We start from the raw sequence: 15152 nt of genomic DNA on the forward strand, positions 1-15152 counted from the left end.
TTTTATAAAACAGATCAGTAAACGCCAGTCTACAGGCAGTGTTTCTTCTAATGCCTCATAATATTATACTGAGGAATATTTATGACAACTATTTATAAACAATTATAACATGCAATTAACTGCTGCTGATGAAAAATAAACTTCACAAACTGCAGCATGGTATTAGAAATACTGTAAGAGTACCTTTCTGGCGACTTGAAAACGTGTTAACCTATCTGCCCTAGCCTTAATGTTATTTAGGATGCAGAGTAAAGTCAACAGTTCTTCCCTCTTCAATGCTAGTGCTGGGACACCATGGAAGGGAGGCTAGCTTTGGGCGAAGCTTGGAGTCTTTCAACTTTGAGCAGGTGTAGGAAACTGGCTCTTTATATAGTGGACCAAAAACAGGCACACTGTGTAAACAGTCCAAGCAAACCCCAGAGGAATTCCAGAGGCACAAATTACACCACAAATGCTCTCTTTTGTGGTAGTGTGGGCGAGTAGTTAGGTATATCAGAGATTAGTGCTAAGCATGTAAGGCACACATATAGGCAGTAAGTGAGACACACACTCAAAGAAATCCGAAACCAATTCCAAAAAATAACACACATTTTTATATAAATTTAGATACCAAGACCATCGGAATAAGGTGTGTACTTTTCGAGATATGAATTTTTACAGTTTTCAAAAGTCAACAGTGCATTTTTCTGTAGCCACAATGTTACCCTATGGGTCAGAAAATATGTATGACAAACAGGTACTCCACAGCAACTTACAGGACTTTTCTCCAGGACTGAAGGTGAATATGGGGCGAGGTCCAAGGCCACACCAACAGGTCACCTCAGTAGGCTCTGGGGCATGAATGGGGATTGGTCAGGTCAAAAAGATGCTGCAGCGGTGGAATGGGAGTCCAGCCCGGGTGAACCACCAAGACGTTGAGTTCTTGTGATGCTTGGGGACGAAGGGGCACCAGTGGCCTGTTCTTTAGGGTCCGGGGTGTCCAGATGCAGAGGTGGTTTGGACAGGCAGGTTTCCGTCACCAGTGGCTGTCAGTAGAGGGGGCCCACAAATACAGGCTGCAGGATCCAGTCCAACAGAAGCAACAAGTGGGCTCAGGTCTCCGAAGTCTCAAAGACACAGGGACACCAGTGTCCCTCTTCTCCTCGGTTTGGGGCATCCAGGAGCAGAGGTGCAGTGGACTGTTGGGTCTCCATCACCGGAGGTGATCGCGGTGAAGGGGGGGGTCTGCAGACAGAGGCTGCAGATGCTGTTGGGAAGTCCACAGTGGGAAAACTCAAGGTGGCCTGGGAACCACTTTGACGCCATTGGCCCATTTCAGCTCAGGCTAGAAGGCTGAAGTGCAGTGGTGATGTCAATGCTGGGTTTTGGCAGTCCAGGATCCTCGTAATTCTTCTTTTGTTGCCTGAGAGCAACTCCTCTGCTCAAGGGAGTACTTCTTGGCAATCTGTGAAGCCCTGGCGGCTCATCTGGTTTCTTGGAGGCTGCAGAGGCAGAGCAGGTCAGTTGCTCCACAAGGGTCGGGTGCAGCAGGCAGGCTGGCAGTATTAGTGCCAAGTCTGTCGTGCTCCTCGGTTCAGCAGGCTTTGTGCCCACTCCTTCTTCTGTGTCCAGAGAAGATCTGAAGTCCTGGTATTCAGGAGATCCCCTAAATACTCAATTTAGGGGCGCTGAAGGGAGTGAAGGGTAGTAGACAATGGGCTACTTACCTCGGAGGGTCACTACACCCCCCAGATAAGCACTTCCAATGGGGGGGGGGGGGGTGAAATCACCCCATCCCAGAATTCCTAATTCCACCAGACACAAGATGGTGTAATTCCTAAAGTTGTGTTCATGTCAGGCCGGTCACCTGCAGAGGTGTATCCAGCCTGGCAGTGCAACACACCTAATGCATAGCTAATTTTCCTGCCTGTCCAGATACCAAAGGGGCCCTGGGATGGGGTATTGGGGGGGGGGGGGGGGGGGCATCTCCTTTCTGAGGGAAGCCAGATGTGTGTACCAAAGGCAGTGTGCTCCTTTGAAGCCTCTTTCCTTAGAACGCAGATTTGCAGGTCATCCTGTTGGGAGGTGTGTATAACACCCCTGCCAGAGTAGGCTTTGTTCCTGACCTCCCGAGACCAAAGGGTCTCATGCTTGGGGGGCAGAAACCTGTCAGTTGGTGGCAGGCTGGCTAAAACTGGTCAGTCAGCAAACCGGTAGTCGTCAGGTTTTCAGAGTGAGGGCTTTTTAATATGAGATTTTTTTTTATCAAACATCCCTAGATTCAGTAAAGCCATCATGTAGCTGGGGATCTCGTATTATCCAGTGTCCAGCATATGCACATTATAATGACTTCCCTGTTCACTTACTATGTCTAAGAGTCGACAGAGACATAGCGGGGCATATCTGTTCTTGTAGTTATCTCCACAAGTAATATAATGCACCCTGCACCTTAGGGCTGGAAGGCCTGCTGTAAAGGTGACTTACAAATATTAAATGCAGTGTTAAGGGACAGGGCACACAGGCTGTGTGCCATGTCATGTTTTCACATTTTGGAGCACCTTGTCACGCAACCTGCATTGGCAGCATGCATGAGGTTGGTGCTGGGTCCCTTAGAGTAGCACAAGTTATGCTGCAGAGCTTACAAACCCTCTTTAGTACCTATGCCCTGGGTACCAGAGGTGCCACTTACTAGGGGATAACAGAGGTGCTAAAGGCCTGGCCACTTGGTGATCAAGTGACCAGGGGTCTTGTATATGGGGAAGGAACACTGGCACTGCTTAGTAGGAACCCAGTGCACTTTAGTCAAAGTTGAATCAAATCCCAAAACGTGGGGTGGGGGGTGGCAGGGCGGACTACTGCAACCCAGTTTCCTAAAGCGGCATACAATCCATTTGGAAAATGGATGGTTACATTTAAAGTAATCTGCATTTTAATCATTAGGTCAAAGATATGCAATCCTATTATACATATATACATTCATTGGTTGACCACATATTTTAAAAAGGTTTTGACAAACAACAACTTTCCTCTTTAGATTTAGAAAATGCATTCATGTTGCTCAAATGGAAGCTTGTGCGTTAAAAAAAACACACAACTCTACCATCCCCTTGCTTAATTAACCGAGTGGAAGCTGGTATTAGGAACCATACATTTTGTTCTTTACCCTGCCTTTTGACAAACAAAAATCTCATTTAATACTTGAAGCAAATATGTACATCAACAATTTATCATTAAATCAATACCTTTACCTTATAAATTTTGAAAGCTTTAATTTTTCCAGTATGTCTCACATGGGGACCTCTGCAAAGGTCAATCAAAGGACCACACCTATAACATAAAACACAATGTATATATAAAAGTAAAAGGCAACCAAATCCACAAAATTAAGACTAGTGTGTATTTGGGTTCAAAATACAGGTACTGCATAGATGCTGAAAACAGCCTACAACACTGTGGTCCCCTCTGTATACCTCTATGAAAATGGAAACATAAGGAGTTACTAGTTGCAGACTGTCCTTTGTTGCTGGAAAGGTCCACTTCTGATCTATGACCTAACGCTGAGATCAAAATACTGCACCAAACAAATGATCTTTTAAATACATCTAAACTTTACTGTTGTTTCATAAAAACACATAAAACATTTTTAAAGGTGTATGTTTAGTGCTGGACTGTCATTATGACGGCTCATAAATCCTTTATTGGGGTTTTAGCAACTATGCAGCATTACTTTTGGTTAATACCAGGGCTTCACCCATGCTCACAAGGACACCAGTCACATTTACAAGCTATTAATGGGACTTATGCCACACACAGTTCGATGACAGAACATCAATCTCAATATGGGGGGGGCGGTATCTGGGCTTTTAGTGCCACTCATGTTGCTCCTATCCACAGTCACAAATGTCAAGGTCTTAAACACTTTCATAAGGAGATAGCTGTGCTTTAGCCAAAATCTAATTTCGAGAACAATGCTAGTTGGGGTAAGTTGTATTGTAGTGTACTGATGTATATACACAGTGCTTCCAAAACCAATTTGGAAGCATAAAGTTCTTTCTGGTTGGTCAGACCTCAGAATTTACATACAGCTTCGTACCAAAGGCAAGGCTTAAAGCACACCTTTGGGAGTGCAAGGCCTAAAACAGTGATGTTTGCAGTTTGGCCAATAAGCGATTTGTAGGATGAAGTAGGTGAAGTTTGAATGACCTGGTGGAAAGTAGAGGGTGCCTAATTTTGCTGCACATAAGCATGGAGAGTATTGACAACTGTGAGAAAAAAATGCCACTGCGCATACAGATTCTTATCAACTTTAGGACAGACGGTGCTGCATGAACCACTGAAGTGTTTCAGTTGGGACCTCTGGGGTATATGAAGTTCAGTCAGTAGCATCAGAAATCCAACCCAATTGAGACAGCATTAAGTGAGTGCTGACTCACATCTACCTTGGAGCAACAGAGGATTGCCTCATTAAAGGCAGGATAGGCCCAAATGAGTGCTACATGGAGTCTACCGAGGTCCTACAGAGGATGAGCTAATTGGAGACACCATAGAGCCATCAAAGTAAAGTTGTAAGGAGTCTGCCCAGGAGCAACAGAGGACTAACTCACTGGAGCCACAGTTAATCCACCAAGGGAACATTAACACAGGTCTATCTAGGTGATACAGAAAACCAGTTCACTGGAGTTCAACTTAGTTATTGTAGCTTTTGTCTCGATCACAATCAGTTATAAGGCCTTTCATCACAGCAAGGTACTGGCAGTTTAGCTAAGGTTAAATAGAGAATTAATAACGTGTGGTGAGTTTTGAGATTGTATTATACTGGCGATTGTGTCAGTTTAAAATTCACAATGACACTGTCATTATAGGAGAAATAGCCACACTTACAGTCTGCTACTGAAGTTGTATCCATACCTGCATTTCACCACAGAGGATTTCAAGAAACCAAGGGCCTGCTTCAGAGTTTGGCTGATGGGTTACTCCGTCATAAATGTGACAGATATCCCATCCACCATGTTACGCTTCCCATAGGATACAATGGGATTGCAGGATGGCGGCCGTAATATCCGTCATATTTTTGACAGAGTAACCCCATCCGCAAACCTCTAAATCAGGCCCAAAGTCAGTTATGAAAACTTTAACCACAACCCAATGCTGTAACTGATGTTTAACAACCATGCACAGAACATTACCATGAGGTTGGATAGGCAGGCACCCTTTTTTGGTCGAAGTCTACCAGATAGTGCAACAGTCTAGTTTGCTAATGACATCTTGGGGACATTCAGAAAGCTTCCTGAGAATGCATTTGGCCCACTGCTTACCATTAACTTTGTGTTTTGTAACTTACATTTGCTTTCTATTTGCTGGCTTTATTTGTTTTAGGCTATCAGGCTTCTGTTTGACCCTCCCGTAGCTCAGAACCTATTTACAGTATCCTTCCACCAGTGATCGATGTCTGTAAACAGGCCTTTAAATCTTGATCTTAGCTTGTCACATTTGCTGTACATTCAAAGATAGAGGTCAAATGTCAGGCTCTGTCTTCAAAGGCAGCTTGGTGTTTAACTTTCTGTCTCTGACTTCAAAGTGAGAGGATTTATGTGACATTCATGCTGGGTACTGGGGTTGTGCTGGATGGATGTCTGTACGAGCTTATTTTTTTCTTGCGCACAACAATATTTAAATGTCTGTAAATAGATTGTGCAGATATTTCAGATAATATCAGATCTAGGGAAGTGCAAATGAAGCAAATTTTGGGGTAATTCTGAATTGTTGTGGTAACAAATATTTAAATAAGATAATACAAAATTAACACAATAGGTGGCGACAGTTTCACACATTGTTTGTGCACTGTATACTTTTATCTATAAGACTGTACTACTCTACATGACATCACTCTACACCTCTAAAACTATATTGTAGTGCACTGCTGTACTCAATGCGACTCCACTCTACCATGCAGCACTCCACTCTACCACACACGACTCCACTCTACTGTGCCACTCCACACCACTATAATCTATGCTGCACCACTCTACTCTATGCCACTGCAGTTAACTCTAACCAATGCACTGTACGTCACTGCGCTCCATGTCAATGCACCCTACATCACTTTAGCCAAAGTCAATGCACTCTAAGCCAAGTACTCTACACAACTAGACTCTAAAACTCTCTACTGTATGCCACTGCACGCTATGCATTCTACTCCACTTTATTCTACTCTGCACCACTGAACTCTACACCATGCTTCTGTATGCCACTCTACACCAATGCACTCTACAACACTATACTCTGCAAGACTGCACCTTCTGCCACTGAACTCTATACCACTCTCCTCTGCTCCACTGCACTCTATTCCAATGCACTTAACGCTATATCACTCTATACCACTACATTCCATGCCAATCTTTTCAGCATCACTGCACTCTACACCCCTCCACTCTAATCTGCACCACTACACTTTACACCACTTAACTCTACTCTGAAACAATCTACTCCATGCCACTCTATTCTATGTCCCTGCACTCTACCCCAACGCGATCTACGCCACTTTACTCAAAACCAATGCATTCTATGACACTGCACTCTACGCCAATCTAATCTATACTTTACGCCATTTCACTCTAGGCCACTCTATGCCACTCCATTCTACAACACTCCACTCCACAATACTCCACTGTTGAATGCTCTATTCCATTTATTCTACCCCACCGCATGACACTGTACTCCACTCTACAACACTACTCCACTCTGACACTCTACGCATCTCCCTCTACGACATTCCATGCAACTTTATTCCACGACACACTAATCCACTCCACCACTCTACTCTATGCCACAGTATGGCACTCCACGCTATGACACTTCTCCACTTTGTGCCACTTCATTCTACAACAATCTACTCTACAACACTTTACTCCAATCTACAACTGTAATCCGCTCTAAACAACAGCCTCAACGCCACTCCACTCTAGAACACTCATTACCTCTGCACAATACTCTACAGCCTCCCACTCTATGACAATCTATTCCCTCCACAACGGTGTTACTACACGCTGCTCAACTCTACTCTACCCCAATCTATGACACTCCACTCTATTCCCTGACACTCCACTTTACAACACTCCACACAACTCTCTTTTATCCCACTAACTTTTAGCCATGCTGAACAGCAGCCACACTGGTATACAATAAGGCTAAAACATACTGGCAAAGCCAATTGCTCTTGCACAAGTGAGACCTAATGGCTTTGTAACTGCTTGCTTAGCAGGTTGCTACATATTGAAAACTCCTTGGAATGGTTGATTTACTAGTGCAATGACTATTAAATCAAAAATGTCTGGTTTGCAAGGACTCACAATTAGGGTTTTAAATGTCATTATTTTAGATTAGTGGGTACCATAAGTAGAGAAGTGCCCTTTAATATAATGTTGAAAACATTTGTATTTATAGTGCAAGTAACTGGCTTCACAAGACAAAGAACAATGCATAATTTTAAAGTATATGGAATGCATATCAGATTATAGGTTTTACCTGTATACTGTAGTTGTTGGAGTATCAACCTTCTCATTGAGGATTCGGCATTTAAATTTATTATACTGCAAGAAAAAGCAGAGACCATAAATCAATTACACAATGACACCAATTGTGGTTCCATAAAAAACATTTTAGAACTCAGAAATATCTGGAACCCACAAAACAATTTGCAAAAAGAGGGACTAATACAAGAGTGATACATTTATAAAAGCCAATACAGAAACCTTCCATAATACCCCATATTGACAGAACTAATGGTGCACCAGGCTCCATACAGTTTGAGTCTCCACACTGTTTCTTTGAACACCCTGCAGGATAAGTCTCTTCAGTTCACAAAAGCTAAAGATACTGCAGAGTCGGACTTGGGACAGAGTTTCTGTGGCTATGTACTACCTACTAGTCCTTGCAGCAATCAACTAACTTTCAGTATCCAGGAAAGGATGTGAAAAGTATCGAAGACCCTGTAAACTAAGGTTGTTCACAGACACCGGCTAGGAGCAGAATAGTAGAAGGTGCAGTTCTTCGGTCCTAGATATATTCCTTCAGATCTCCAGACAGCTAGACCATTTTCATCCTATATACGGAGTTTAGGGAAGGGGACAAGAAGAGCATGACCAAGGGCATGAAAAACACAGCCCTGATGGCGCAGAGGGTGGCCCTGGGCATGCATAGTGTTACCAAAGAGGTGCACAACTTGACTCTACAAACCTGAGGATGTGCAGAAGTTGCCTCACTGAGTGCAAGGCACGGCTGAAGCCTGAAGCTGTGCAGTGGGGGTGCAGAGTTGGGTTGTGCAGTGGGTGCCTGAGTGTGAGGGAGAAGGTGGAGACTAATTGGTTAATCATGCACGCAGCATGCGAAAATGGCATGCTCCACTCATTTTCCAGCACTTTATTTCTATTTCATCAATGCGAATGTGGGCTCATAAAACATGGGTGAAAGAAGCCAAGTCCACCAATACAAAAGATGTTACTTTCTAACACTGCAGACATTATACGACTGTAAAATGTCACAGAAGAACTTTATGATCTTAGAGAGAGCAAATCCATGGAAAGAATGTGCTATGTTCACAGCACACCTGTGGGAATACTTTACTTGGTGTAAGACACCAAAGAACCCTCATCATCCCATCAGCTCTCCTTGCCACAGCCTTTACACCCCTTACTCTTAAAACGCATTCCAGTTATCTTTTTTAAAACCTAAAATATGCCTGTCCTGTCCTTCTCCCAAAATGTAAATTACATTCACTTAGAGAAAAATAAATTTTAGACTCATCAGCATTTTATAGCTCACTTTCAAAGGTCCAAGAATCTAAAAGAAGCAAAGGACACAGAAATCAAAAATATCCAATAACCTGTGGACACAATGGGCCCGATTACGACATTGGTGGATGGGATACTCCCTCACAAATGGATATCCCGCCCGCCGTTTTACAAGTTCCATAGGATATAATGGAATTTGTAATATAGCCAAAGTCGTAATCAGGCCCTCAGTGTGTTATACAAAGATTATGTTACTTACCCTGTAAGCATCTGTTCGCGGCATGTAGTGCTGTAGATTCACATGCTCTATATACTCCTGCCATCTAGTGTTGGGTCCGGAAGGGGGCAAGCTGCATTTCTTCAAAGAAGTGTTTGACTGGGATTGAGTGACTCCCCCTCTCAATGATAATGCACATGGGCATCGACTCCTTTTTTTAGACTTTTTTCCAGCAGGTGGGTGAGAAAGGAGTGTAAGGATGGAAAATAGAGAGGAAAATGTCCATGCAAGAAACAAATACATTTGTACATATACACACACACACATATATATACACATACACACATATACACACACGCAAACAATAAAGTAATGTACACACATACACACACTAAAATAATGTAACTGCAACAGCCACAGGCATCTGGGAAGGAGGGAGGGCAAATGTGAATCTACAACACTATATGCCATGAACAGATGCTTACAGTGTAAGTAACCTAATCCGTTCAATGGCATTTGTGGCTGTAGATACCCATGCTCTGCCTGCACAGACTGTAAAGCAGTTCCTCCTTAAAAACGGTGGTAAGCCTGTAAGAGCTGCAGTTGACTGGAAAATTGTTTGTAGCACGGCCTGACCTACATTGGCTTGTCGGCGAGCAACTACATCCACACAGTTATATTTTGTGAATGTGTGTGGTGTAGATCATGTAGCTGCCTTACAAATGTCAGCTATAGGGATCTTTCCACGAAAGGCCATAGTAGCACCTTTTTCCTTGTAGAATGTGCTCTAGGGGTAACAGGCAACGGTCCCTTGGCTTTAACATAACAAGTTTGTATACATTTAACACCTTCGCTGCCAGGCCTTTTACCCCTCCTGTGCCGAGCCTTTTTTTTGCTATTTGGGGTAGTTTGCACTTACGCCCTCATAACATTTTGTCCACATAAGCTATCCACACAAAATTTGCGTCCTTTTTTTCCAACTTCCTAGGGATTTTAAAGATACCCAGAGTTTGTGGTTTCCCCCTGGAGGAGACCAAGAAATTAGCCAAAATACAGCTAAAAAATGTTTTGGGGGGAAACATGAGAAAAAAGTGCTGCAGAAGAAAGCATGTGGTTTTTTTCCCTGCACATGGCATCAAAAAATGGTTTGTGGTGCTAGAAAAACCATCTTCCCAGCTTTCAGGAACAGGAAGACTTGAATCAGAAAACCAAAATTTGCAACACAAGTTTGGCATTTTACTGGGACATACCCCATTTTTTTTTTGTTTGTGCTTTCAGCCTCCTCCCAGTTAGTGACAGAAATGGGTGTGAAACCAATGGTGGATCCCAGACAGCTAAACATTTCTGAAAAGTAGACAACATTCTGAATTAAGCAAGAGGTCATTGTGTAGATCATTCAAGGTTTTCCTACAGAAAGTAACAGCTGAAATAAAACAATATTGAAATCGAGTTGAAAAAAAATTCTGTCTACGTTTTCTTCTGGAACGTTTTCCAGCTATGGCAGATTTTTTAAAGCAATATACTGTTACTTCTGCTGTACTCTTCTGGTTGGGGGCATATATAGGGCTTGTAGGTTCATCAAGAACACTAGGTACCCAGAACCAATAAGTGAGCTGCACCTTGCAATGGGTTTTCATTGTATGCAGGGTATGGAAAATGTCACTTACCCAGTGTACATCTGTTCGTGGCATTAGTCGCTGCAGATTCACATGCTGTGCATAGTCCGCCGTCTGGTGTGGGGTCGGAGTGTTACAAGTTGTTTTTCTTCGAAGAAGTCTTTTCGAGTCACGAGACCGAGGGACTCCTCCCACTTCGGTTCCATTGCACATGGGCGTCGACTCCATCTTAGATTGTTTTCCCCGCAGAGGGTGAGGTAGGAGTTGTGTATGCTAATAATAGTGCCCATGCAATGGAATAAATACGTATGTACAAAATGAAGGTTTAATGTAATATATTTACAAATGTACAAATGTTCAAGATCTACTTCTAAACGGCTACAGGCTCCCGGGGAGGAGGGTGGGCGCATGTGAATCTGCAGCGACTAATGCCACGAACAGATGTACACTGGGTAAGTGACATTTTCCGTTCGGTGGCATGTGTAGCTGCAGATACACATGCTGTGCATAGACTAGTAAGCAGTTATCTCCCCAAAAGCGGTGGTTCAGCCTGTAGGAGTGGAAGTAGTTTGAAATAAAGTTCTTAGTACGGCTTGACCTACTGTGGCCTGTTGTGCAGATAACACATCTACACAGTAGTGTTTAGTAAATGTATGAGGCGTAGACCATGTTGCTGCCTTACATATTTCGGTCATTGGAATATTTCCTAGAAAGGCCATAGTAGCACCTTTCTTTCTGGTTGAGTGTGCCTTTGGTGTAATAGGCAGTTCTCTCTTTGCTTTAAGATAGCAGGTTTGGATGCACTTTACTATCCATCTGGCGATACCTTGTTTTGAAATTGGATTTCCTGTATGAGGTTTTTGGAAGGCAATAAATAGTTGTTTTGTCTTCCTAATTTCTTTTGTCCTATCAATGTAGTACATTAGTGCTCTCTTGATGTCTAATGTATGTAGTGCTCTTTCAGCTATTGAATCTGGCTGTGGGAAGAACACTGCTAATTCCACTGTTTGGTTTAAGTGGAACGGTGAGATAACCTTTGGTAAGAATTTTGGATTTGTTCTTAGAACAACCTTATTTTTGTGTATTTGAATAAATGGTTCTTGTATGGTAAGCGCCTGTATTTCACTTACTCTTCTTAGAGATGTGATGGCAATGAGAAATGCAACTTTCCACATTAAGTATTGCATTTCACAAGAATGCATGGGTTCGAAAGGTGGACCCATGAGCCTTGTCAAGACAATGTTGAGGTTCCATGAAGGAACAGGTGGTGTCCTTGGTGGTATAATTCTCTTTAGGCCCTCCATAAACGCTTTAATGACAGGTATTCTAAATAGGGAAGTTGAATGAGTAATCTGCAGGTAAGCAGATATTGCTGCGAGATGTATTTTTATGGAAGAGAAAGCAGATTTGATTTTTGTAAATGTAGTAAATATCCTACTACATCTTTTGGAGATGCATGCAATGGTTGGACTTGATTATTATGGCAGTAACAAACAAATCTTTTCCATTTACTTGCATAGCAGTGTCTAGTGGATGGTCTTCTAGCTTGTTTTATGACCTCCATACACTCGTGTGAGGTTCAAGTGTCCAAATTCTAGGATTTCAGGAGCCAAATTGCTAGATTCAGCGATGCTGAGTCTGGATGCCTGATCTGTTGTTTGTGTTGTGTTAACAGATCTGGCCTGTTGGGTAGTTTGACATGAGGTACTACTGACAGGTCTAGTAGTGTGGTATACCAAGGTTGTCTTGCCCATGTTGGTGCTATTAGTATGAGTTTGAGTTTGTTTTGACTCAATCTGTTTACTAGATATGGAAGGAGAGGGAGAGGGGGAAAAGCGTACGCAAATATCCCTGACCAATTCATCCATAGAGCATTGCCTTGAGATTGTCGGTGTGGGTACCTGGATGCGAAGTTTTGGCATTTTGCGTTTTCTTTTGTTGCAAATAGATCTATTTGAGGTGTTCCCCAAATTTGGAAGTAAGTGTTCAGGATTTGGGGGTGAATTTCCCATTCGTGGACCTGTTGGTGATCCCGTGAGAGATTGTCTGCTAGGTGGTTCTGGATCCCTGGAATAAACTGTGCTATTAGGCGAATGTGGTTGTGAATTGCCCAATGCCATATTTTTTGTGTTAGGAGACACAACTGTGTCGAGTGTGTTCCCCCCTGTTTGTTTAAATAATACATTGTCGTCATGTTGTCTGTTTTGACAAGAATGTATTTGTGGGTTATCATTGGTTGGAATGCTTTCAACGCTAGAAATACTGCTAACAATTCTAGGTGATTTATATGAAACTTTCTTTGATGTACGTCCCATTGTCCTTGGATGCTGTGTTGATTGAGGTGTGCTCCCCACCCTGTCATGGAAGCATCTGTTGTTATCACGTATTGTGGCACTGGGTCTTGGAAAGGCCGCCCTTTGTTTAAATTTGTACTGTTCCACCATAGAAGCGAGATGTATGTTTGGCAGTCTATCAACACCAGATCTAGAAGTTGACCCTGTGCATGTGACCATTGTGATGCTAGGCACTGTTGTAAGGGCCGCATGTGCAATCTTGCGTTTGGGACAATGGCTATGCATGAGGACATCATGCCTAGGAGTTTTAATACCATCTTTGCGTGTATCTTTTGTGTTGGATACATAGCTTTTATCACCTTGTGAAAATTTTGAACCCTTTGTGGACTTGGAGTGGCTATCCCTTTTGTTGTGTTGATTGTCGCTCCTAAGTATTGCTGTGTTTGACACGGCAAAAGGTGTGACTTTGCATAGTTGATGGAGAAACCCAGTTTGTAAAGGGTTTGTATAACATAATCTGTGTGGTGCGAACACTTTGTTAGCGAGTTGGTTTTGATTAACCAATCGTCTAGGTACGGGAACACGTGTATTTGCTGCCTCCTGATATGTGCAGCTACTACTGCTAGACATTTTGTAAAGACTCTTGGTGCTGTTGTTATTCCGAATGGCAGCACTTTGAATTGGTAATGTATTCCTTTAAATACGAACCTTAGGTATTTCCTGTGCGAGGGATGTATCGGTATATGGAAATACGCGTCTTTTAGGTCTAACGTTGTCATGTAGTCTTGCTGTTTCAGTAGTGGTATTACGTCTTGTAACGTGACCATGTGAAAGTGGTCTGATTTGATGTAGGTGTTTAGTGTTCTGAGATCTAATATTGGTCTCAGACTTTTGTCCTTTTTCGGTATTAGAAAGTACAGTGAGTAAACTCCTGTGTTCTTTTGTGTTTTTGTTCTAATTCTATTGCGTCTTTTTGCAGTAATGCTTGAACTTCTAGTCCTAGAAGGTCTATATGCTGTTTTGACATATTGTGTGTTTTCGGTGGGACATTTGGAGGGAGTTGGAGAAATTCTATGCAATAACCATGTTGGATAATTGCTAAGACCCAAGTGTCTGTTGTTATTTCCTCCCATGATTTGTGGAACTGGCTTAGTCTTCCCCCCACTGGTGTTGTGTGAAGGGGTTGGGTGACCTGTGAGTCACTGTTTATTTTGAGGGGTTTTGGGACCTTGAAACTTTCCCGGTTTCTTGGGAATTGGCCCCCTCTGTATTGGCCTCGAAAGCCACCCCTTTGATATTGTCCCTGGTAGGTAGGTGGTCTTGTTTGTGAGGTGCTGGCTTCTGTGGCTTGACCTCGAAACCCTCCTCTGAAAGTTGTTTTGCGAAATGTGCCAAATGTGCCTCTGCCCTGCGGGGAATAGAGTGCGCCCATGGCTTTGGCTGTGTCAGTGTCCTTCTTTAATTTTTCAATTGCAGTGTCCACTTCTGGGCTAAACAATTGCTGTTCATTGAACGGCATATTGAGCACTGCCTGTTGTATCTCAGGTTTGAAGCCAGATGTGCGCAGCCATGCGTGCCTCCTTATTGTCACAGCAGTATTTATTGTTCTTGCAGCTGTATCTGCTGCATCCATAGAAGAACGTATTTGGTTGTTGGAGATATTTTGCCCCTCTTCAACCACTTGTTTCGCTCGTTTCTAGAATTCTTTGGGGAGGTGCTCGATGAGATGCTGCATCTCGTCCCAATGGGCCCCGTCGTATCGCGCTAGGAGTGCTTGCGAGTTGGCGATGCGCCACTGATTTGCAGCTTGTGCTGCAACCCTTTTCCCAGCTGCATCAAACTTGCGGCTCTCCTTGTCGGAGGTGGTGCGTCGCCTGATGTCTGCGAGTTGGCTCTTTTACGAGCTGCTCCTACGACTACTGAATCTGGTGTCAGTTGTGATGTAATAAAAGCAGGGTCTGTGGGCGGTGCCTTGTATTTTTTCTCCACCCTTGGAGTTATTGCTCTGCTTTTAACAGGCTCCTTGAAAATCTGTTTAGCGTGCCTTAGCATTCCCGGGAGCATGGGAAGACTTTGATAATGGCTGTGGGTGGAGGACAGGGTGTTAAAGAGGAAGTCATCCTCAATAGGCTCCGAATGTAGAGATACATTATGAAATTCGGCTGCCCTAGCTACCACCTGTGCATATGCTGTACTGTCCTCAGGTGGTGAGGGTTTAGTTGGGTACGACTCTGGACTATTGTCCGATACTGGAGCA

The 15152-nt window shown here is 43.2% G+C and overlaps 1 protein-coding gene across 2 annotated transcripts in view; it reads right to left on the bottom strand.

Annotated features, from left to right (window-relative positions):
• Window positions 1–15152, bottom strand: part of LOC138284024 (threonine--tRNA ligase 1, cytoplasmic-like) — a 221178-nt gene that overhangs the window by 131715 nt on the left and 74311 nt on the right. For both annotated transcript variants that reach the window (XM_069222371.1, XM_069222372.1), the window contains exons 7-8: window positions 7504–7568; window positions 3228–3306 (exon numbers count right to left, since the gene is read on the bottom strand). In XM_069222371.1, the coding sequence (XP_069078472.1) occupies window positions 3228–3306; window positions 7504–7568 (144 nt within the window). The remainder of the gene's footprint in view (window positions 1–3227; window positions 3307–7503; window positions 7569–15152) is intronic.

This window comes from Pleurodeles waltl, chromosome 3_1 (genome assembly GCF_031143425.1).
Source record: "Pleurodeles waltl isolate 20211129_DDA chromosome 3_1, aPleWal1.hap1.20221129, whole genome shotgun sequence".
Classification (NCBI taxonomy): Eukaryota; Metazoa; Chordata; class Amphibia; order Caudata; family Salamandridae; genus Pleurodeles; species Pleurodeles waltl.